General features: G+C 37.4%; 1 protein-coding gene across 2 annotated transcripts in view; it reads right to left on the bottom strand.

The window, feature by feature from the left end:
• Positions 1–1,892: 1,892 nt before the first annotated feature.
• The window catches only part of nexmifb (neurite extension and migration factor b), a 56,757-nt gene continuing 33,729 nt past the window's right edge, over positions 1,893–24,920 (bottom strand). The window contains exons 2-4 of one of the 2 annotated variants that reach the window (XM_083560190.1): positions 14,259–14,383; positions 6,801–10,821; positions 1,893–6,085 (exon numbers count right to left, since the gene is read on the bottom strand). In XM_083560190.1, coding sequence (XP_083416316.1) covers positions 5,929–6,085; positions 6,801–10,821; positions 14,259–14,334 — 4,254 coding nt within the window. In that variant the 5' untranslated portion in view covers positions 14,335–14,383 and the 3' untranslated portion in view covers positions 1,893–5,928. Of the gene's footprint in view, positions 10,822–14,258; positions 14,384–24,920 lie in introns of both variants that reach the window. The other variant, XM_083560191.1, reaches the window with a different exon arrangement.

Here is a 24,920-nt window from a genome sequence, read left to right as displayed (position 1 = left end):
TCTTAATGTAACTATTAAACATAGCAGTGAGTTCTAATATTGTTTTTGTATGATTTGTTTTCACCAAATGTTTTAGTGATCTCTGATCACAATAATTTATTTTTTTCTTTGAAGATGACTGTTTACATACACCGTAGTATCCAATCTAGCTGTTTAGTTTTTTTTGGCCCGGCATGGTAGGTAGTAATTGCACATTAAATGTGGTAGACCAAAACTAGTTTGAAGAATACTGGGAAAGAAAGTGAAATTTCAAGTTTAGATTAGTGGATAAGAGGTCAGATTATTTAGGTTATTAAGCAAACATAGGCAAAGGGTAAATCTTAAGCTGTTTAAAGATCAGGCTTTTAGGATGTGTTGAAGCCAAACTGAATCATGTTGAAAGTAGCCTCATGTTGTGAGGTGATTTTCTTCAGCATTGTCCGGAGAAATTGTCAGTGCTTTTTTTTGCCAATTGGGCAGTGTCACCCCCTCTGTAGTGCCAGAAAGCTTTACACATTGAAAATAAAATAGTCTACAATTAATAGAATCGCATGGTATCAAACTACACCTCCGATCCCTGGAAAGAACTCTGTCTAACAATCAGCTCTAAAGAATTCGGAACAAGACAGATGAAGTAGAGGAGCCTCATTCATACACCAACAGCTTCAAACTTCAGGCCAACCATATGGTGGATGGACCTGAAATGTTGGATGTTTATGAGAAAAAAAGTCAGAATTAGTCAAACTTTTTTTTACGTGGCAGAAATGGGCTTCCATAGATTCAAGCCAAAGAATAATCAGCAGAATACTCGAGTATTAAAATAATCGATAGCTACAGCCCTAGTACTTACTGTAGGATAAGATGGTGATTCCAAACAGATTCTAGACGAAAGCCTTTTTAGACTTGCAAAATAATTCAAGCTTGAGGAGACGGTTAATCTTCTGAGAGAACGACCTTACACGTACTGCTACAGTTACAGTGGAGTGGTTCAAAACTATAATGTCATACATTTCCCCAATTCAAGCCCAGATCTTAATCTAATTGCAGCAGGACCAAAAACTGCTGTTAAGCAATGGCCAATCTGACAGAGCTTGAGCAAAATATAAAAATTTGCAAGTGTGACCAACATCCAACATGTCTGCTTGTATTAGTTTTTGTGTCACAGTAAAAAATAATTTGCACTTTCAGTTGTTAAATATTATTTTAATCAAACAGTAAAATCTTAATTATGTTCATTGTATTTCTTGTGAAATACAATGTATCTAAGCAAGGCACTGGACATGGTTGGGCTGCTTACACTATATTATGTAGTTGATATGAACTTACGAGTCATTAGTGGAACTCAAGTTCATTCACAACTACACCCAGTTTACACCATACCAGTTTTAATTTGAATCATTGTCTGTAAAACTACAGATGCCATTAAAAAAAAAAAAAAAACATATAGTAAATTATGTAAATAAAAGAAACCCAATTTATATTAATTACCAGTTATCAGTTCTTAATTTTTTTATTTTATTAATCAAGAAGGTAAATTTTTTTCATCGTTTTTTAGAAATAGAAAGTAATTTGTGACCACAGTAGGCACAAGCCTTCACAATGATTTTAAAATACAAAAGTTGTTTTCAACTTTTTATTTTAAAGACAGATGTTGACCTGAGAAGTTACAAATTGTGTTAAATGACCAGAGTGGAAGCGTTCTGAAGAACTAGAACTGTCTAGTTAATTCTAAATGCTGCAAACAAGGAAAATAGAAAAAAGTAATACACTGCACCCACGTAACAAATGTTCAGTATGCCTATGATTAAGAACAGCATGTGAACCGCCATGGTTCACATCTACAAGTCAAGCAACCCAGAAGATTCGGGCAGCTAAAAAACAGCGACAGGACAAAGTTTGACAATTTCCAAAAGCAGCATTCAAAATCTCATTTTAATTTGTATATTTACTCCATAAACATTATTACAAAACTCAGCAAGTTACCAATATTACATTGTCACCATACAGGCGGGTTCACAAATATTTAAAACTTTTGCAACAGTTACAACATAAACCAAAAAATACTAGAATAATTTACATGAAAAAATCTATAAAACAGCAAGTAGTTCACAAATTAGATTTCGTCTTCATTTTTCTTCAGTTATGTATTTGTGTTTTTCACAATAACACAATACTCCCACAACATGTTAAATTTTGTTGTACAAAACTCCCAACAAAAATGTCGATTTTTTTTTTTAGGTTACTTGACATTTTGGTTTTTAAAACCAGAAAATTGTGTATTATCCATCCTTTTCACTGCCTGCATAGGCACAAAAAAGGTTACTCACACATACTAATACTTCACAGCACTTTCTAAGAAAAATATACACTTACAAAATATGTTACAAATTGGCACAGAGAAAAATATACAGTGTTTTTTGTTGTGTCAAGAGTTTGTAAAGAATCCCTCTGATATCAGCTCTAGACAATATTTATAAAGCTCAATAATTTTTTTCAAAAGTAATCCAATTAACGTCAAATAATTAATGGTGTGGATACATCAAACATAACCATATATTATACATTCATAAAGAGAGGATTAGGGTTTACTTTTGTTTATAACTATATATATTAAGATATAGTCATATTAGGGAGGAGAACTTTTGCTTTCTTAGCACCAGTAAGAAGAGGCAGCTTAACAGTGGCACACTGTAAATCTCAATGAAGTACATTCAATTGAAAATAGGCAGAAATGAAAGAAGGCAGGCAAGAGGGCATGACAGCCCATGTGCAGTTTTTTTCTACCACCAGCATGTCCTGGTCCCTAATTATAGCATGCTAAACAGAATGAAGAGAGGCAAAAGGACACAGAGCAAAACTGAGCAAAAAACTGTTATGTTGAAATGTTGCAGTAATGAGTGAACATACTTTTAATTATTAAGGCATTTTCCATGTCAATTGTCCTTCTCAATATTTTCTATAATATTCGTTTTTTTAATCAAATGAGAATAAATACAACATGCACATATATTTACCAGCAACTTTAATAACATTCATGTCATTGTCCAATCATGTGATAGCAGTGCAATGCATTCAAATATGAAGAAGTCAAACGCTTCAAAAACATCAGAATGGTTAAAAATGTGATCTTAGAGACTTTGTGGCTTTTGTGGCCTAGTATTTCAGATACTGCAGAATCCCCTGGGATTTTGTATTATGTGAACAGTAAATGAAGCTCTTGAGCTGTATGATTTTATGCATTGTGCTGCTGCAACAACTGACTGCATAACTGCATGGACGTGCAAGAATACATGCATTCCTGTTAAAGTGGCTGGTGAATGGTAAACGGAAAATTCAAGGTCAGTGTTTGATTCCATACTTTCCCCAACTTACAAATGACTGAATAGGTCTGTACATATGTAGAACTAAACTAAGTCACCAAATGCAGCATTTCCTATGCAGAGTAAATTTCTTGACCTTCATAGATGTTAACAAGTGTGACCTGTTTTTAGCATTTATAAGCAGAACCTTCACAGCTGAAATTCCAGACCAAGCCACATTATATACCTTCTGCACAATTTCCCCATTCACATATACAACATGCAGGTAGTAACTGCACTGTACTTCAGTAATCACCAGAAAAAAACTGTAATGGCTAAATATATTAGGTACAAGTGCATGTGTATGTGTTTATGTACAATATATATGGATGATCATGACCAAGTTAATTACTGAATGTTGACATTATTTCACCGGTTAATGTGTTCGATATGTTAAATGCAATGTGGGGGAAAATCTCATTCACATACAATCATAGAAGTATTTGGACACCATTGTATTCCACTACCAGGTGCATTTAAGGTTTGTAAGACATTTAAGATTAACAAATTTTAAATGTACAGAAGGTTTCACTTGGACCTTCAGTTCATGCAAACTTTCCGCTTTCATTCAAGGCATTACACAAAATATTGCATTATTTATTCAATATTGTAACCAGTTAGGAATTACAGCCATTTTTTTTACACAGTCCCTCCCATTAATTACTTAAAAGTAATTGGACACTTGATGATTTGCAGTTTGTTATTTTATTCCAAGTCATATACTCATGAACAGAAAGTTCAGATTAGTCTTTGCTATAAAACATCTATTAAAAGAAGCCTGTTCAATTCTTAAATAATTCTTTGGACAGATATAACCAAGATTATTGGAATTATGTAAAGAGAGAACATTGAAGAAAGGAAATGAAGGTCTAAAGGGCACTATTTTTATCTGTCAAACATGGAGGCAGTGTTATGGCAAAGGTTTGTATTGCTGCCCGTGGAACTGGGTCACTGGTGTTTATTGATGATGAAGTCTAAAGCGTATAGAGCTATAATTTCTGCTTAGGTTCAGTAAAGATAAATAAAGACCCAAAGCATAATGTGAACCCAAGAGTTTCTTAAGGTGAGGAAAAGGAATGCTCTCAAATGGCTGACACAGACATCTGACCTCAACCCAATTGGACATGCTTTCCGTTTACTGAAAACACAGCTGAAGGCAGAAAGAGACACAAACAAGCAGCAACTGAAGGCAGCTGCAATAAAGACATGCCAAAGCAATTCAATTTGGTGATGTCTATGGTTTCCAGACTTCAGTTGGTCAAAGAATGCAAATGATTTGGTCTCACGTATTTAAAATTGTTACTTTGTCCCATTTTTTTCTGTCTGTAAAAATGGAGAAAACACTGTAATTCCTAGAAGTTTGCAATATGTGTTGTTAAACATCTTGATTTCTTAATTTCAAATACATGGTTGCAGTGACCTTAAAAGTCTTACAAACAAATCCAACTTGTGGTAAAAGTAAATGATCTTCAAATACCACCAACTATCAACCAATTAGGGCAAAAAGCATGTCCTCACACATTTCAACTAATACTGTTTTCCAAATAATACTCTTTCACTTTATTACCTAAAATAAAATAAGTAAGCATTTTAAAAATAAAGATCAAATTGTATTTTCAACCAGTCACTGCTAGCTTTCAGTTTTGTAGGTTAACTGGATATAAAACAGCTTGTTTTGTTCAACAATATAATAAAAAAGATACAGGGATCCATGCATGCACATTCACACCTTGGAGCAATTTAGTATCACCAATCTGCCTACCTGCATGTTATTGAAAATCAGTAAACCCACACAGACAGTAACCCATGCACAGACATAACCCCAGGGCCTTTGGGTTGTGTAGCAGCAAAGCTAGCCACTATGCTATTGTACCACCATTTGAGCTAAAGATTTTTAAGAAAGTCTGCCTGATAAGTTTATTGTCTCGACAGAACAATTTCCTACCACATGATTATGTGAAAATTAAGTTTTTATCTGATGATAACTGGAATGTAATAAATGGATGGCTGCAGAATCTTAATAAATCAATGCTTATAAGCTTTCATATTAAGTTTGTTAGCTATGTAGTTTCTGAAGCAGAATCTAAATACCAAATATTTTAATAATTCAGTTAGATTTTCATAGAGATTAATCTTTCTTAACCTGCATTAAAGGCATGAAGAAACTTGAATTTTTCCAAAAATATTCCTTTTAAATTAAGCACTTCCTTAAATAGCTACAACCATGCATTCCCATAAATTTCATTCATTACCATGCTCATCCTTTAATATCAGTATGGTGTCCTTGTCTAACTAGAAGTGACAGTGTCCTTATCTTCTGTGCTTTTCATCATTCTTTGTTTGTCTTTAGTTTCAAACGCCACATAATGCTGAGGTAAATTTATTTTGGCAAGTCAGTGGAAAAAAAAAAAGAAGAGGATAGTTCAGTCTTGTTTTGGTTACGTGAGTGGCCATGTACCACTGTCAGCTGCAGGTGCTCTTCACAATATCGGATCCCAAAAAGAAAAAAAGAATAATCTGGAATGTTAACTCACAGTCTTGAAAGGGTGCGCCCAAAATTCTCGTGAAAAGTAAATTCAACAGCCAGTGTTTATAATGATAATAAATTTGCACAGATATTACATTTGGCACATTGATCTTTAGAATTCATGTCGTCATTAAATAGTGCATTTCTGTACAGGGTCACCCAAAAAAGTGAGTTTCCATGGCTTAGAAATGTCCCTCTAAGATAAGTTCCAGTAATACTCCTGTAAAAGCATAGTAAAAGCATTAGAATAAAATTATGATTCCATGCCATTGGTAAGAAAAATAGGACAAAATGTTAATCTGATATGTCTTCGATACAAAATGGTCCCAATATGTGCTAGTGATGTTTTAGGGCCTACAAAGGATGTTGCTTATCCAAGATAGCAGGATGAGCATTTCGATTTTAAAAAGTCAGGCAGTATGAGAGAGAGGGCAAGATGAGGTCATCCTGTTTATGCATACAAAATGTAATAAGGGAGCTTACTTTACACAACACAATTTTTTTTTAAATCCAAATAGCTACGTTTTAAACAAAGAAGTATAACACAAAGTTAGGGTAGTAAATTTCACTTTAAAAAAATGGCTCCCGAGAAGACACGTTGCATTAATGAAGGATTTTTGTTTAACTTCAGACAAAAAGAACCAAAACAACTACAAGGAAAAAATTGCAAAAGCATGAAAAAAATGCAGCCATGGTAGGTTAAAATCTCAATCAAGCCTTGCACAATCACTCAATAGGTAGTTTGTAAGTACATATAATTTCTCATGCAAGATATCTATATCTTCTTCAAAGGGCCAAAATAAGGAGGGTGGGCCAAGGGTAATTTCCATGCATCTCTGGCTTTGAGTCAGTGCAGGTATACCAGGGATTGAGGGCTGAGCAGGAGGTTTGGGAAAGTGAGGAACGTGCATCAGCAACTAGTTACAAAATATTACCTCAGTTTTTCAAATGAGGTCATCAATGCTATGTCCTTATTTGGGTCAGCCCTCTTGCCTTTAGGGTTTTCGATCCGAGGGAATTTTGCGCTGGTTTTGTGACGATACATCTTTTTGTGTGCAGGTCCATTTATGCCTGGTACCCCAAGATTAGACTTATCGAACATGTTACAGCCCAAAGCTAACTGGGGTAAAAGTGGATGAGAGGCATTGAACTTTGCTTGATTTTTTCCACATTTTCCCCCTCCTTTCTTGCCTTTTGTACCTTCAGCAGACACAGCACCTTTTTTCCTGGGCTCTGACGAGGTTCCTGCCAGGATTTTGAGAGTCTTCAGCTTTAGACTATTTGCCTCTGAGGGTAAACACATGTCTGTTGCAGGGCCCCATATTGGCTCAATTGAGGTCATCATGAAACGCTGCACTTCAGCCATCCCTGACACTATGTTAGAAAGGATGTTGGATGGCTCTTCAAACTCTCGCTGGTCATCCGTGCAACTGTTGGCCTCTGACCAGCCCATTCCTGGCCAGTCCTCAGAGCTGCTATCTGTCAGCTGGTGTGTCATACACTTTGAATCCCCATTCTGGCCTTTAGTCTTTTCATCCAATAAGGCTTTTAGTTTTTTGGATGCACGTGAATTCTGTCGTGGGGTCTTGACTTTCTCTCCCTTTGCAGCTTTTGGTTTGGTTGCTTTGCTTTTTTTACCATTTTGTCCTGAAGTTTGCTTGTTGCTGCTTTTCTTCTTTGAGCCTTTTTTGCCACTGATCATGTCAGCCCCTTGCTCATCAAAATCAGTTTCATTCTTGGACTTGGTTTCCAGGCTTACATGGTTGTCATTATTAGAACTGTGCAACTGATACTTGTGATTATCTACTGCAAATCCAGCCAGATGTTCTTGGTGTTCTACCGTGTTGCAATTCCATTTCCCCTCTTGAGCACCCTCCAATGTAATCTCAGACCCATTCTGGATAACTTTGGGATTTCCTAATCGCTTCAACTCTTGCCATGTGACCTGCGGGGACAAGTTAGGTGTTTCAGGAGGTGAGAGCTCTGACAGTGATGCATGTCTGAATTTATCAGGAGTGAAGTTTGAGATATCTAGTAAGTCCGTTGACTCCCTTAGTGGGGTGATTGCATCAATGCTCTGCTGAATCACCAGTTTGGGACTACAGTGGGCCAGAAAGTTCTCGTTCACATCATTCTCGCTATCTTTCTCACAAGACTTGAGACTTAGCGAGCTGTAATTACTGGATGTAGCTGACAACGAGCCAACCGAGTCGAAACTGATGAGCCTTCCATTGTCACTGTGCAGTGTCCCTCTTTGAAACTGTAGCTGGCCTTCCATACTGGGAACCTGACATGCTTGAAAATCTGAATTAGGTGGCAGTGCCTGCTCAGGCATGTAATTTTTTTCATAAAGCATTCTGTTAGTATCCAGCCCCAACTGACTGTACCCTGTAACTGTAAGGTTCTCTGAGATTGGCAAAGGCATGGGATTAGGAAAGTTGTTAGGCAAGACTGTTGTCTCAGGGATATCAGTAGTAAATTGCGGATTCGGGTCAAGCTGGGTGTGCCACATTTGGGTGAGACTGGGGCAGTTCTGAGGAGACTGCTGGAGCTCTGATTCAGAGGGTGGAGAGAGTACACAGCTTTGGGCTAGCTGAAGACTAGCAAATTGCTGCTCTTCCAGAGTGAGACCCAGAGATTGCTGCCTGGGGTTCTGTTGAGAAAAAAAAGAGCCACCAGAACCACCCAAGGAGTCTGAGGCTTCCAACAATGTCTGCAAATAGCCTCCAGGGATAACAGACATACCTGTTGCCACATCATCAGATGATGTAGCTTTGTTATAGGAGCAGGTGTTAGACATGAAAACTATTTTTTCAGTGGTCTCAGCTGTTTGACTCTGAGGACTGTGTGCAGCAGAGTTGATCTCAGTTTCATTTCCACCCCCTACAGTGTCCTTATTTTCTGTCACAGCACAAGTATCAGTCTTGTTTGTCTGGCTTTCTCTGTTCTCTTCAAATTTCTTCATTTTCTCTATTCTGAGCCTTGCTTCACTTTTAAATTTACGGATTTTGACCATTTTATTTCCTATTCTTCTCTCCTCTCTCTCCTGTGATCTGCTCTTTGGGGTAACAGTGTGTATAATGTCATCTGGGTCTAATGTACTTGAACAACTTGGGTCTAATATTGGTAATGATTGTACTGTGGGAGCTGTCTCTTCTTTAGATCCAGAATCCTGTCTCAGATCAGAGTAAGAGAAGCCATGCTTGTGGGGTGATTGTAGCACAGCTTGAATTCTCTGAATCCTAAGTCTGTTTGCTAGCTTGTGTTTCCGTTTGGGAGGGCTAGACCTAAACGGTCGATTCTGTCCATTAAGATGAAATTTGTGTTGATCTGCTGCGTGCAGTCTAAGCTGTTCTTCATGTTCCCTCTGTTTTCTCTGCCAGACATCCTTAAGAGGAGCTAGTTTTTCATATTCACTAATTGTGTTCTCATTTAAACTTACAGTCATGGCTGTTGGATCAGTTTTGCAGAGCTTTACACACATGTATTTTTCTCCTTTGAACCTGTTGATAATAATATATTTGATTATCACCGGTGGCTCTTTACGGGATGATTTTCTTCTCTTTTTAGGGCACCAATCATCATCCTCTTCCTGTCTTGGACCAGAAGGTATCTGCTCACGCTTTTCATTGTTTTTTTCACTTTCAATAGAGTCAACATCATAAAGGTAGTCATCACTGTACCTGACTTTCCTTTTTGCTCTTAATCCATAGTTTAGAGGGTTGGAAGAGCAAATATTCTTTAGTGAAAATACATTTCTCTCTTTGCTCTCATTAAAAGTGTCAATGGAGTACCCAGTGCTAGAGCTGTCATCGCTATAGTCCTCCGAGTCTTCAGTTGAGTTGCTAGAATCAATAAAGTAGTTCATTTTTGGACTGTACTCAGATGCCCTCTCTAAAGAAATATAACTGCCATTTTCTTTATGTTCATTTTCTAGTGCAAGTTCTTCAGGTTTAGCTAAGAGGTCATCTTCACTCTTCTTTACCACACTACTCTCTGTCTTTGTGGCATTTACCAGGACACTGGGAAAAAAGTTAAATTGTGTTTCCTCCTGTAGGACATTTGTCTTTTCCCTCATATTGTCCTGGAAAGACTCATAGCGGATTTTCAATGAGCACATGTCACTGCTCAGGGCAGAATCATCATCGTCATCAAACATGTAGTTATCCACATCCTCCTCTGAGAAAAGGTTTACTGAGAGCTCATTTTTTGAGCATAAGTCTAGCAACTCCATTTTGCTCTCACTGATAAATGACTCGATGTATCCCCAGTCTTGGTTGGAACTGGGGAGTAGACCATCCTCTCCATTGCATTTGTCCAGCATTAAACCTTCATACATGTTTCTGGATGTCTGATCTTGGTCATTTTCTGTTTTATCTAAATTCTTTTTCTCTCCCATCTGGGATTTTGGCATAGGAAAGCTCAAAAGCTGGTCAGCCAGAAGCTGCTCGGAACAATTGCCTGTTTCATTGAGTCCCATGCACTGCATGGAAGAAATTGAGCAAGCATCGTATTCACGGTTCATGTCAGCCATTTTTAGGTTGATAATGGGCTCATTATCCAGTGCATCCTTGGTCTCAATGATACAGCCCAGGCAAGTGCGACTTTGCTGGATTAGACAGTCCTCGGTCATCCCAGATATGCCCATTGGTTCCATCATGGTGAGGAGTGGTTTATTAGTGTCCACTGACAGGGACCAGGGATTTACATCCTTGGTAACACAAGCTGTGAGGGATATGGCACAACTGCTGGATTCATCAGTGGGCTGCTCAGGTGTCTCAGTTAGAGTCTGTGGTGAAGGTAGGCTTGGGAGACAGTACTCTCTTAATGCCAAAGCTACTCTGTGGCCATCTGAACCACCTCTTTGGGCACTCAATACGGCAACCGAGGAGGAGAGGGGGAAGGAGTTATCTGCAGCACCATACAGCTTTAGATTACCTTTCAGCTCACATGATCCTACACAAAGAAAGAAAAAATAATATCAGCACCACACATATATTTGACCAAGAAATAACCATTTTTTGATTAGCTTTATTTGACTCAAGTATCAACAATTAAGTCTATCATTGAATCGATATAAAGACACATTTCCTTGTATACTATATAGCCAAAAATATGTGGATATCTGGTCCTCTTTCCCATAAATTAGCACTAAGTTGGAAGCAGTTGTCAGTAATGTCTTTTTTATATGCTTAAACATTACGATTTCTCTTCATTAAAAAAGAGAAGACCAAACCTGTTCCAGCATGACAACTAGCACAAAGCAAGGTTCATATACACATTGTTTGCCAAGGTTGGAGTGAAAGATCTCAAGTGGCCTGCACAGAGGCCTGACCTCAACTCCATCTACACCCAGTAGCAGTATCTGACCTTCCTAACGCTCATGTATATAAAAGCAAATACCCAAAGCCATGCTCCAAAATCTAATGGAAAACCTTCCCAGAAGAGTGGAGGTTATTATAAAAGCAAAGGAGATTTAATCTGAATTTTGATGTTCATCCCAAGCACATATGAGTGTAATTCGTAGGCGTCTATATATATTTGGCCATATAATGTATATCAAGGGATGGAAGCTATCTCATTCAAAGATATATACTTGTTTGCTTTGAATAATTCATCAGTATCAGCTGAAGCAGTGAACTCACATGCGCACACACGCACACACGCGCACACACACACACACACACAGACACACACACACACACACACACACACACACACAGGTTCATTTTATAGGCTTGAAATTAATTATAAAGGGGCTATCCAGATTTGTTTGTTCTGCTGCACACCATTCTTTATGCAAATAGTTTTGCCAGAGACACTCTCTTGACTTTCCAGAGGTTTCAACATCTATTTTAAACTGTTCAATTTAACTGCTTGAGTTAAGACTGAAAATCAAAGTTAAATTACTTTAGAGATTTCTTAAAAAGAAAAATTGAAAAAAGAAAAAGAAGATGTGATTTCTAATAAGCTATTTCTTGAGAACGGATTTATTTTTTTTTTTTTTCGCTTGAATGCACAGAAATATAGGATAGCATGGACTATAATGTAGCATTCAGAAGTGCTGCATAGTATGCTTATCACCTGAAATTACATTGCCTTGTGGAATACTTTAAGGAGTAACTCATTTCAGTGCCACATGAGTACCACTCTTAAAGCCTATGCATGATTGCTAGAATGATTAGCTCTTGTTTTGTTTTTTTACCATATCAGCTCCTCCTACAAGGCGGAACCAAGTATAAATTATTTAAAATTTTAAATTATTACAACATTAACTAATATAAATTCCAATAAATTTTACATATTGATGTATGCTATATTTAAGGTAGCTCACTCTGAAACTGCAAAACAAACATAAACAAATATGTAATATGTAATATGTAAATGTATGGAGTTGACCTTACATGTCACCAGTGAAAGATGTGTCAATTAATGCAAATATAGCACTGCTATCTAGTCCTTTAACAGTTACATTCACTGTGGAACATAATATAGATTATGACACATTATGTCCACTTTGTCCCTATAAATAAATAAGATATACAGGAAAACACGTTTGCGCTTAGAATGCTAGTAGTAAGTTAATAGAATCCAACCTTTTATTTTCTGACACTGGGTTAAAATTTCATTCAGGACAAATAGACAATGTCTTCAGGTCTTCTAGACAATGGATTGCACTCCATGTTCGTGACAATTCGCTGCCTAATGTAACAGTTTTAGCTGTTATGTATTGGAATCGACTTTGCATGTTCGTCCAGAATCCTCAGCTGTTCCAACAGCCGATTGCTCCTCTTTCTGCCAAGCTGTGGAGCAGAGTATCACAGGGAGTTGACAGAAGCTCACTAATTGGTTCTGACACTAGAGGGTGAGAAGGAAGTAGCATCACATATTTTTTGCTTGCTCTAAAAAAATCTGAAACATTTAATAGCACGCATACAAAATAACTAAATGTGTTTTACAAATAGTGGTCGTTTTTATTGTATGCACATCACTTTATGTTCTTTTTTTTTTCTTTTCAATCGCTAGGCAGCCATAAACCAGCATATGGGGTTATTCTGACTTTTGGCAATAGGTTACAATATCCTGAGCCTTCACTTCTTAAATTTTTTTTATGCTAAACACACAGTAAGGTGAAGAAACTAAACCTTGTTTCACTGTTAGGATTTAAGGGGTTCTAACTAAATACCCTCTCTAATGCCACACATGCTCGAAAACAAATATTGTTGGTTTATAGAAGTGGTCTGGACACAGGCTGGTGGAGGCATCCCCAGACATTTGCAATTTGTAGTCAGTCTCTAATCCCCAGTCCAGGTTTGGTTCCTGCCAGATAGCTCTGTGAATAAATGACCACATGCCTGCTTGTTTTGAATTGGCAGGATGAAGATTCTGGCTTGTATCCTTTTACTCAGAGAAGTTTCTCTTCCATTGATTTGAGACAGAGCTAAATTTTAGCATGTCAAGACAACCGACAGGCTTTGAAAACCTTATAATGTGGCGTTATAACAATAAGTCCCATTGTGAAATAATAACTGTGAATACATTCTGAGGATGTCAAAAGGAAATCTATAGCTGGTGCAAATTCAAATATGGCAATTTTCCAATAACTGTGTAAAAGTGAAGTAAAAGCCACAGTGAACGAACACCATTTTCATTTCTGACAGAGTGTCTTGGTCGTTCCCTCAACCAACACTGCGGAACACCAAAGCGCTTAAAGGTGTGTGTGTGAGCAAGCAACTACCAGCATTTGTGTAAAACAGCTGTCAGTCTGGTCCGTAATGGCCTTTGGCATTTGTGAATTGTGGCGAAAAATCTATTTATCCGCACCAGATTTTGGTAATGAGCGCCAAGTAACTGCAGTATGATTCATCGCCTGAAAAAAGGCTCTGATCCAGAGTTCAATTGTTCTGTTTTTCACTTGGTCAGAGTGAAGACTTGCTCCAGTTCTTATCTTTGTGACTATGACAGAGGGATTGGCTCAGCTCTTAGATCCAAATCCCTCTGCTGGAATCGAGTAGGGGGCTGCTCATGATAAAGTAAAGCCTGACAGGCTTATAGACATGGCGTAGAAACGCAACCTGCGCTGGAGCATATCACTGTATAGCAAGTGAAAAAGGGATCTCGTAAATAAATGCTAAAACTAATGCAACATTTAGATAAATCCAGGCAGAAAAAAGTGTAATGTCATGGTAGCTGTACAACCTCAGAGCATTTTAAATTTTTGTTCTTCATTCAACAAAAGAACACCATAATCAGCCATAATCATGCTGAAATGACATAATGCTAAAAATGTGTCTTTGGGCAATCAGATGAAAATGAGTTAAACACTAATGGATTTAAAAGAAAAATAAAGTACCAGATATTGGATTTTTTTATTAAATAAAAAATCCCCTTACCGGTCTGGTCCAATGCATTAGTCTGCATTGAATTCAAAGCCGGCACAATGAGACTGGTCTTCTTTAATACATCCATCAATGAGAGAGGGTGTTACTCCACTTGTGCATCATCTCCACTGTCCCACCTGAAGAAAGAGGCAAACAGAACTTGACATAATTTCTTTGTGAGCATTTGCACACTGTCATAGCTACACCTATTAAAGCTATTGGTAGAAAGTAATGAGGGGTTGTTTTTTTCGTATGCTGACCCGTGTAGTGATTTGACTCGCACCTGAGTCAGTCACAGTAAATAGCTGCATCTACCATCACCAGGGAAACACAACCCAGCATGTTTCTCTCAATTGCAACTTGACATTATAGTTGTTAACCCCATGCACCTTGCAATGTAAATATAGATTTCAATTTATTATAAATAAAGTACTTGGGAACAGACGCCTCCTAATGTGTCAAATTAACATGCACTGAAGGATCACGTGAACCATGGAGCTGATTTTCAGGTACAATAGGTTAAAGCCAAATGAGATTTTCAAGTAGAACTCTAGCCATTATGTACAAAAAAAATAGGTCATGCATTATACAATGAGCAAAGGGAAGTATAAAAAAAAAGGGGATGAAGAGATTGTTCTTATAGAAAACATGAGCAGGAGTTTATGAGCAGAGAAGTCAGCCACGGGGCTGAAATAATACAGTTTGCACTGTGCATTGTGTGTGCTGTCAGCGAAGGTTGCCTAAAGCGTTGGAGAGCAAAAGAGGCCCTCTGCAGTGGTGCAGTCATGCACACAATGTATTAAATGTCAGTTGAGGGATGTTGATTGCATGAAATAGCATCCCTCTGGCTTTTGCATTCAGCTAAAGAATAAACCAACAGCCAACAATGTGCCCCTGGCCCCCTAGCACAGGAAATCCTCCCATAATTGGCTTTGTGTTAAGCCTGTCTGTCACTCAATTTCTTTTTTTAATGCTGTGTTTATTTAACCTTTACTTAACGAGGATAGCCAATTAAGAACAAACTCATTTGAATGAATGAGTTATAAAATCAGTGCCTTGCCCTTCCGTCAGCAACCTTTCAAATTTACAGTTTAATGATAATTTATTAGACATGAATTTCACAGCCGTTACAAATGCCAAATCTATTTCAAAAGGTTTGTTTGCGGGGGGGGGGGGGGGGGATATATTTGCACAGTGATTCAGTTCAATAATAAAACGATGGCATCGAAAAGATGCTTATCTATATGAGACAAGTTAACAAAAGTCAATTGTGGGACCTTATTTCCAAGTCCAGGTAGAACAATAGATGAGAAACAATGTGGGCGCAAGTGGGCAATTCCTCAGCACTCAGAGTCTCACTGGGTCAGTGAGTAATTACCATGCTGCGTGTGGTAAGCCTCGTCTTTGGGCAGAAAGTCAATTAGGCTGTTTTGCATTTGTATTGCTTGTACAGGGGAAGTATACACTTAGGGATATTCACTAAGAGAGACAAACACACAGCAGAGAAATACAACAAAGCAAAGTTCTCGACTAAGAGAACAAGAGGCAGTGCTTATCGTTGATGACAGCAGGGACCACAAAGATGGAACTTTATATTGTTGTTTATTTTTGGCAAGACCTAGGTTTTGCTTTGTTTTGTGTGCTGACCAATTATATGTTTTATGTTGATTATATATGTTTTTAAATGTTAGTTTGGTATTAATACCACTATCTTAGACAACGTGATATGATGTCACAGTGCAAAATCACAGCAATATATATATATATATATATATATATATATATATATATATATATATATATATATATATATATATATATATATATCGCAGGATTAAATAAGACCATTAACGGTGAGAGCAGCTGATCTGAGTTCAAAAACCGTATTTGCGAGCATGGTCGTCAACAATGAGTGCGAGGTGCATGTGCTGGAAGGTATTTTCTGAGCACGAAGAGTTGATATAACCATGCGGAGAAACTGTCAGGTGTGAGAGCACTTCAGTTTTGTGAGCGCTGAGATATGCAGGCTTCCTTTTACCAGGAAACATTTTGCTCTTGAGTCAAGGTGCATATTACAGTACCTTGCACTCATTTTTAACGACAATGATCTCTGGCACTGCTTTATGTCCTCTAGCTGCTTATCCTCATGCTTAAAGACGCTGTTTACACCATAACATCTTAAACATCAACTAATTACCTGCATATACAGGGCAAAATCGTGAGTAAATTGCTATTGATGTCATTACTGACTACTAATGACCACATGAAAAATATTGTTAGCAGATGTTTGGTTAGCATCATCCAAAAATGTTGCATATAAAATGATCCTGATATTTAACAGAACAAGGAGCATGCAGAGGTTGAATAAAAGTGATGATGGCTAATCGTGCGATAGTGCCCGAGTGCGCGCCTTAAACACAAAGCTAACAGGCCTGGACAGTGGTGTGATTCATTCAAGTGGACTCTGAACTCATTATCTATAAAGCCTGCCATTTAGACATCCAGGCGCATGAAACCCGCTCAGCCCTTCACATCCACGTCTATAATTACCATCCCAGCTTCTTGTTCATTCATAGCTTTGCTCGTGTGACAAATAGTAATTTAGACAATAATGGCAATATGTTGAGATATATATATATATCTCAACATATTGCCATTATTGTCCAGTATTATTCATGCTCTTGGACAGGTTGTCTTCAGCAAACTGTTTGAGGGGATTTCTTGTAAGCCAGATTCAGAAAAGGCTTCCTTCTGGGACAATGGCCACCTCTAAAGCAATGCTGCAGCACTCATGCATTTTCTGAAGCCAGCTTCTGCACATGCTGTGCCTCAGGTGCAGAAGCCAGCTTCTGCACCTGAGGCACAGCATGAGGACTCAACTTTTTTGATGGACCCTTGCGAGGCCTGTCCTGAGTGGAACCTGTTCAGAAAACCTCTGCATAAACCAGGCCACTGTACTGTAACTCAGTTTCATTGTGTTACCGATCTTCTTATAGCCTGGGCCATCTTTGTGGAGAGCAACAATTCTAATTTTAATGCATGTGTTGAACATCTAGTGGTCAGTACGAGAGAATTGTACTCAAAGCACAGAATTTTAACTGCTCTTATACAAGATACACAAATTTGTTTGTTCCTGTCAAGCAGACAAAAACATGAACATGATAAATAGGACATGTGGCTTTGCATGGTTACACGACATACAGCTGTTATCACTTAGCGTGTACTCATTTTGTTGCCAGTTATTTTGACAATAATGGCTGTATGTAATACTAAAATGGTTGCTGAACTGTGAGGGGTGTACTCACGCCTGTGAGATACTGTGTGTGTATATACCAGCTTATCATAATGCTTCTTTTTCCTTTTTCAAGCAGTAGTTGAGATTTGAAATACAACTACTCTGTATATGCTTTAGTGAGCAGAAAATCTTTTCTACCTGGTTTAACACTGCAGTGAGGTTTAATTGCCATAATAAAACAAGCGAATGGTTGTTGTGGGAACTTGTGATACAACATAAGTCTTGATTTTTCAGTTCAGAAGAATGCAAATCATGGGAGGGAACCCAAATCTGTGAACCAGGATAAAAAAAATAAAGTCTAAAAATGTTGACTGTGTGGTTAGTCCCTACAAGGAAAACTGCTTGAATGCTTAAAATGTGGATTTCATAAAAATAAAAAATAGCATTGGTTTAGGGATAGTACTAATAAAACTTTCTTTTCGGCTTCTCCCGTTAGGGGTCGCCACAGCGGATCCTCCGCACGTTTGATTTGGCACATGTTTTACGCTGGATGCTCTTCCTAACGCAACCCTCCCCAATTTATCCGGGCTTGGGACCGGCACTAAGAGTGGCTGGGGATGGTTCCCTGACCGGGAATCGAACCCGGTTCGCAGCGATGGGAGTGCTGCATCTTAACCACTAGACCACCAGGGGACCTTAGGGATAGTACTAATAAACAGCATTAAATTCCATCCTTGAAAAAAAGTGAGACAAACGTATATGTGGTTGTGTATTATATTACAATTTTACAATTGTTATTTCCATTGGTGTCCTGAAGACCTGATGTTATTGTCATTGTTATTGGCTGTCCATTTGATAAAAAAATACTGATGGCTCATTAACAATTGCTTTTTACAGAACAATCCTTAAGAAACACACAACAATACATATTACAATAATAGTATAATCAATCATTTATTTCTTTAATTTATGCATAAAAAAATCTCATTACAAATTACACATTACAAAAGTAAATCATTTTTCCTAAGTATCGTGTACTTGGGGAAAAAATCATGGTGTAATTAGAGGTCCTATTTCTTTTCCACTTTAGCGTAAGTAAATAACCACAAACTTTGTCAAAAGTTTAAACAAACAAAAGAAAATCAATATTAAAAAACTGATGAAATGCAGTGTGCACTAATGAGCACACAATCCCCTCCCTGTTTTATGTTTATTTTTAGGATTAAGGGAATTTTGGGTCATCAAGCCACAGCGATTTTCACCAAAATTATGCAAACCAAATATCTCCTGAGATCTCTTGCTGCTTCACCATCCTCAGCCTGCATCATAAATGTTTATTTAGTTTCAGGTGTGGTCTGTTTTGTTCCTGTCTATTAGAAATTGGAAATTTTCACACAGCATGCTTTAAACGTTGTATTGAATATGCAGCATTACAATGTTTAATGTCTTATGTGTAGATCCTAAGCAGTGACCCACCTGTAGAATTAGTACTATTTTGCCTATTTTTGCCTATAAAATGAAATAAAGAGGGAAAGAAAATTGCAAAATAACTCCACAGTCTACAAAAATGTTAAAATGACTGATCTACGATTACACTAATTGACCAATAGTATTACTTGTAATCTTCTGGGAAGGCTTACCCCTAGATTTTGGGGCATAGCTCTGAGGCTTTCTCATTCAGCCACCAAAGTCTTCCACACCAACCTTGGCAGACATTTTTTTTTTACCATGCTTTGTGCATTCTCATTTTAGTGCTTGTCTTGGCTCCTTTGGTCCAGTGTAGAAAAAGTGTTACAGCACAAAGCAACAACATCATGGTGTGATGGTCAGGGGTCCACAAACCTTTGGTGACATAGAGTATGTTATGAAAGGAATGTCAAATACACAGCACCATGCTGGGACCAGCCCCATTTAGGTTCTAATCTGAATGGATTCAGAATTGATCTAAACTAAAATCGTATTGTGGCCCATGACTGAATTAAAATGGTAAAAGATTGCTAGTCTCTGTTTTTCCACTAGAGGGCAAAATAAAGCAATAAACATCATTTCATTAACAAACAAAATTGGATTCAGTAATAACTTCAAAAAAAACAAATATATTAACAATATTATATTGTTGATATGAGGTGATTACTTATCCAACCCAATGTGCCTGCAGTCCTCTTCAAAAGAATTGGAACAGAAAGCCCAGTTCTTTTGTTTTTTGCTACACCCCGAAAATATTTGGGTTTAAGGTTACACAATGAACATTTCAGCTTTTATTTCCTGATATTTACATGCAGACCTGCTAAACTCTGTAGAACATGACACCGTTTAAAGTCATCCATTGATCAAGTAATCTAAATACTGGAACATGTGACTGATAGGTATTGTTTGTTGGCCAGGTATATATACTGTATATCTTTTTTAAGCCCTGAAGTTCACCTGCATTTGTTGTTTAAAAAAGAAAAACAAACCTGAAGCCCAGAGAGCTGCGTAATAGAAAAAGAAGCAAAGTCTTTATACTTTAGGTTTGTGTTATTATTGCTATTAGGTAGGATCTGAACATTTGGCAAAACCAGGTCTCTAATGATTAAATATGTAGAGTTGAATAAGATTTTAATACATTATTTAAGATTTCCACACGTGCAAAATGCTATTTGCTCCACCCACTGATGAAAGTTTTTTTTCACCCAGCAGTAAAAACATCTACCAACAATTTCATAATACACTGACTGGTAAATTGGCATGTGTGAATGTAGCATTAGCAGGCTACATACAGCTAGCATACACAAGTACTTTCATTGCAACTCTTTATAAGTGTGTTTCGACAATCAGTTGATTGTTGGTATACAACATACAGACCAAAAACCAGGCCTGACCAGTCTCTAGCATCATCCCTTTCACCAGTAATAAATGACTTGAACCACTGGAAATGCACTGGAAATGTTTATTATGGTTATACTGTGTTTCTTGTCATTAAGGTTTTTCAATGCACAAAGTGTTTTGTTCTCAGGAGACATAATCTAACCACAGACCATAAACATAAGCAAGCCTTCCAGGCCACAACACTGTTACCAGATCATGTAGTACACTGGCTGAGGCCATGGATTAGCATGATATTTATCAAAGAAATGAATAAAATAACTGTTATACCTTTAAACTGAATAATTTGATTCTTACTCAATTGCATTTCCAAGAAAAACTTTACCTTCAAAGTCCTTTATACAAATCTCAAAGCTCTCATCCAATATCATCCAGTCGATGGCTGAATGCCATGTCAATCAAATAGGGTCCATTTAGCATTCGCGTAAATCTATTTCAGTTTCTCAATTAAGATTATCAGTGCAGAAAAAAAAAATAACAAGAACTATCATGGAAATTCATTCATTGACCTTCTCAAACTACACAATGTATTAAGCACGTTATCAATATAATATAGAGAAATATGTTTAGTGTATGTGAGTCACTCATCCTTTTTCAAACTCCAGGCCTTACCTCATTAAAATCTTTCAATATGCTGGAGTAAGCAACAACTTATATAAAAAATTGTTGCTTCATTGTCATGAACAGCATCTTTCCTGAAAAACTAAGTACTGTAGTAACTTTCCTTAATTTTCTAACATTAATTTACTATAGTGAACTAAGTTAGCATGTTTCCTACACTAATACCTGGTAGGCTAGCATTAAAAACCATTAGTTATTAACAGTATATTTAACTTGTGATTCATTAATTACCAAACTACATAGCTATAATCACATATAGAGATAGGTTTGATATTAACTTAACATTTAGTTGGCTTTTATAAATCTATTAAGTCCTGATAGACTAATTACCTGATAATCCACTAAAATTTAATATAACGTTTGCCTCGGATTCACATTTACAAGTTGACACTAAAACCAATTATCTATAGTTTAGTACAAGGTTCACACTTGTTTTTCATTAATTACCTGAAAATGTTTTTCAGGTTCAAATGTTTTTTATGCTTTAATGAATAAATGCTTTTAATTAATTACATTCTGAAAAGCCAAATCTATACAAAAACACAAAATAATAGCAATAATAATAATAATAATAATAATAATAATAATAATAATAATAATAACAATAATAACTGTTATACATTTATTTATTAATATAAACTCTCCAACCACTTTGATACGAACAATTGTCCACCTGCTTATTAATGCAAGTGTTGAATGTGCCTGTAGTGTAGTAGCAGCACAATGCATAAATTCATACACAAAACCAACAATTAAGCCTAACAAACGCCAGAATGGGGAAAATTAGATTTCTGTGACTGACTGTGTCATGGTTGTTGGTGCCAGACTGGCTAGTGTTAGTATTTCAAAAACTGTTGATCTACTGCAATTTTCACACAATTCTTTGCGGTTTTGAAGTAAAGGGGAAGAGGAAAATTGGCCAGACTGGCTTAAACTTGCAAACAAGCCTATGGTAACACAATCAACTGCTCTTCTAACACCGGTGAACAGAAAAGCATCTCAAAATGCACAACATTTTAAAATGTTGAGGTGGAGATGCAACAACAGCAGAAGATCAGATTAGGTTCCACTCCTGTTGCCCAAAAGACATCTACTGAAAATACTGACACATCTTCCAAATCTTGTTGTCCAGCTTCTCTACCTGGCATATTTTATTCCTCATTCACTTAATATAATTATTAAGGTATCAAGCAGATTGGCACAGACTAAAAATAAGAATACTTCAGGGTTTGAACACTTGTAAAGTACATCTTGTCTTAAATATAACATAAATCCCCCAAGTCACCTATTTCATTTGCGATGACTAAAGGGCGATTATTCATGCTGGGCTTCTACCTTAAATTCTAATGCAGAAAAAGAACTTGGATTTACTGGCATGCTCATGCTGTGATAAATGAAGATAGTTTAATTAAAAAGAATAGGTTCAGCATTTGCCATGCCATTTTATGTAACTTCACACGTTTGAGAAAAGAAAAAAAAAAAAAAAAAAAAATCATGCTGGCAGCCAAGCTAGACTCTGTACCAGCCCAGCAAGCTAATCAACCTGAGTTCAAATTAATTCATTGGTGCTAAAGAAAGAAATCTTTTCCATGACTGTCTGTCATGGTTAATTTGAAATGAAGTTATATAGCAGCGTTAGTAACCCTTCATTGTTTGCAGGGTGCACAGGCTTTGGGGAAATGCTAACTGTGGACAGAAGGCGACGGCGCCCACTGACGCAATCTCACCCGACTGGGTGCCTTTTCTTGGAAACAGTGTTGCTGTTAGTGACAGCAATGTGTCATCCTACAACTATTTACATTTCTTAAAGATCACATCCATAATGATACTGTTTTAAGACAAATGTAAGGCCTTAACAATAATTAACAAAAGTTCGACCTTTCCTTTCCATGCACCCCCTTCCTGTTTTAATTATTGTCATGCAAAAGAAAGGATTCTTTATTGGAAAAGTAAAATACAGGAAGTTAGTGTGTTAGTATTAACTTAACCGTAATGCATCATACCAGCATAAATACTAACAGAGGAAATGTGTTAATTTTTTCTTCATAAGTCTTCACTGTTTATGAACATATATTTAGCCTTATATTAGAAGAAAGCAGTCAGTGGATACATTTAAATGTAATGTGGGTAAGTTATAGAGAGGCAGCGGCACCTAATAGAAGTGGTTTAGACTTGGCAAAAATGAGTTGTGTCATGTAGAAGATGGTGCTTGAAACATAATAGGCTATCATATTCAGGCCATTTAAGCCACAAAGTTGAGCTGTGACAATATTCATCTTTGTACTTGACACGTCAATCCCATTTTTACAATCAGCATGGGTTGTCAAGCAGAAGGCTTTGAGGGCCTTCAGCTTTTTCTGTAGTGCTAACAAGCAAAGGAATACAATTTGAAACTGCACCACCAAGTAATGCAGGCTTTGTAAAGGCAGCTTTAAATTAGATTTTTCTTCAAATATCAGGCTCTTTCTGATCCAGACAAATTCTCAGTAGAGTGGCACTTCATCCCTCAGTCAGGGGGTTACACTAATCCTCTAAAAGTCATTCACTTGACAGCTAATATTCTGTTTGCTACATGTCTGGAAAGCTTCTAGAGATGATGTTTAGATAAAAAAAATCAAGTCAGAAACTACAACTGGAACTATTTGTGAGTTGTAATATTTCAAAGTCGGTGAATTAAGTCTGTAAATCCTCCATCCTTGGACTGTGAAATCGTGTTGTGCTGCATACTCGTCTGTGTGTTCAAGCCAAGAGGATGGGGAAGGGTTGAGTTTCACCATCTGTTCTTATCTGCCTCTCATTATCCCCACTGTTGACATTCACTCGTTAATTGATGGGTAGCTTGGAGAGGCTCTCCTAGTACTGTGACAGAGATCTCAGGAAAAAGGCTTGTGTGTATTCGACTAGCAATAGTAAACCATCTTATTGTTTGCTTTTCCAAAAGGTCAAGAATGAGAAGCTGAATAACTTTACCCTTTCGGGAGTACACATGTGGCCTTATCAATAAGGTGCTTCTAGTATTCTGAGGTCCGAACATGTCATCTGCAGTTTTGTCATTTCTGCCTTGTTCCTAATGTTTAAAATACTCCTGGATTAGTGAATAGGGAACAGTACATAAATGAATTGTCAGAGAGGAAAACAAAACACGCAACGTACACACTGAGAGCCTAATACTCCCTACTAATTCATTCCTTGACGCGTTTCTCTGTTTCCAACAAAGACTTCACCTTTGACAGATGACAATACTGATAAAATGTTGTGAGGGTGGGTTTTGACAAGCCATGCAACGCAAGAAGAAAGGAGGCAGAGAAGCAGTGGCAGGCGCTAACAATAGCTTTCAGAATTCCAGACGTTCTTTCTTTATGCAGAGGCAGCAGCGCGACAAATAACCACCCTCCAAGCACGTGAGTTGGTCAAAACAGAACAGCCATCCCTACAGAGAAGATCACACAACCTTATTTGCTTCTAAATTTACCAAACCTCGAGGAGCTTTGCCATAACACTTCTGTCTTTTATTACAAGAATGTACCACAGCCTCATGAGAAAGCACCCTCTAAATTGAGCAGATTTTCTCTGGAGTAAGGAAGGCGAAGGGCTTGTCATGATGGCACCAGGTGATTCTGGGCCACTGGCCATCTTCCTTCCTGTCTCACCAGGTGACGGGATCCAGTGAGGTGTTAAAAGTTGATTAGGTGTCTAAAGGTCACCTACCCACGGCCGTGTCAGAGTCCCAGAGGCCCACAGTCTTACAGTTTAATGAGCCAAAGCTAGCTGCATTCAGCTAATGGAGCTGCTGCTCAATGGTCACAAAGGTCTGGGCAGGTGCGCCATAGCGGTGGATACTCTGATTGATGAAATAATTCAGCCAGAAAAATAACAGTAATTGATGGAAAAACACATTTGTTTGTCTTGATCAAATATTGGAAAAATACATGGCCATCCAGGATGGCAATAAT

Source organism: Silurus aristotelis (genome assembly GCF_946808225.1).
Source record: "Silurus aristotelis genome assembly, chromosome: 14".
NCBI classification, from domain to species: domain Eukaryota; kingdom Metazoa; phylum Chordata; class Actinopteri; order Siluriformes; family Siluridae; genus Silurus; species Silurus aristotelis.
This window is presented reverse-complemented; position numbering and strand designations above follow the sequence as displayed.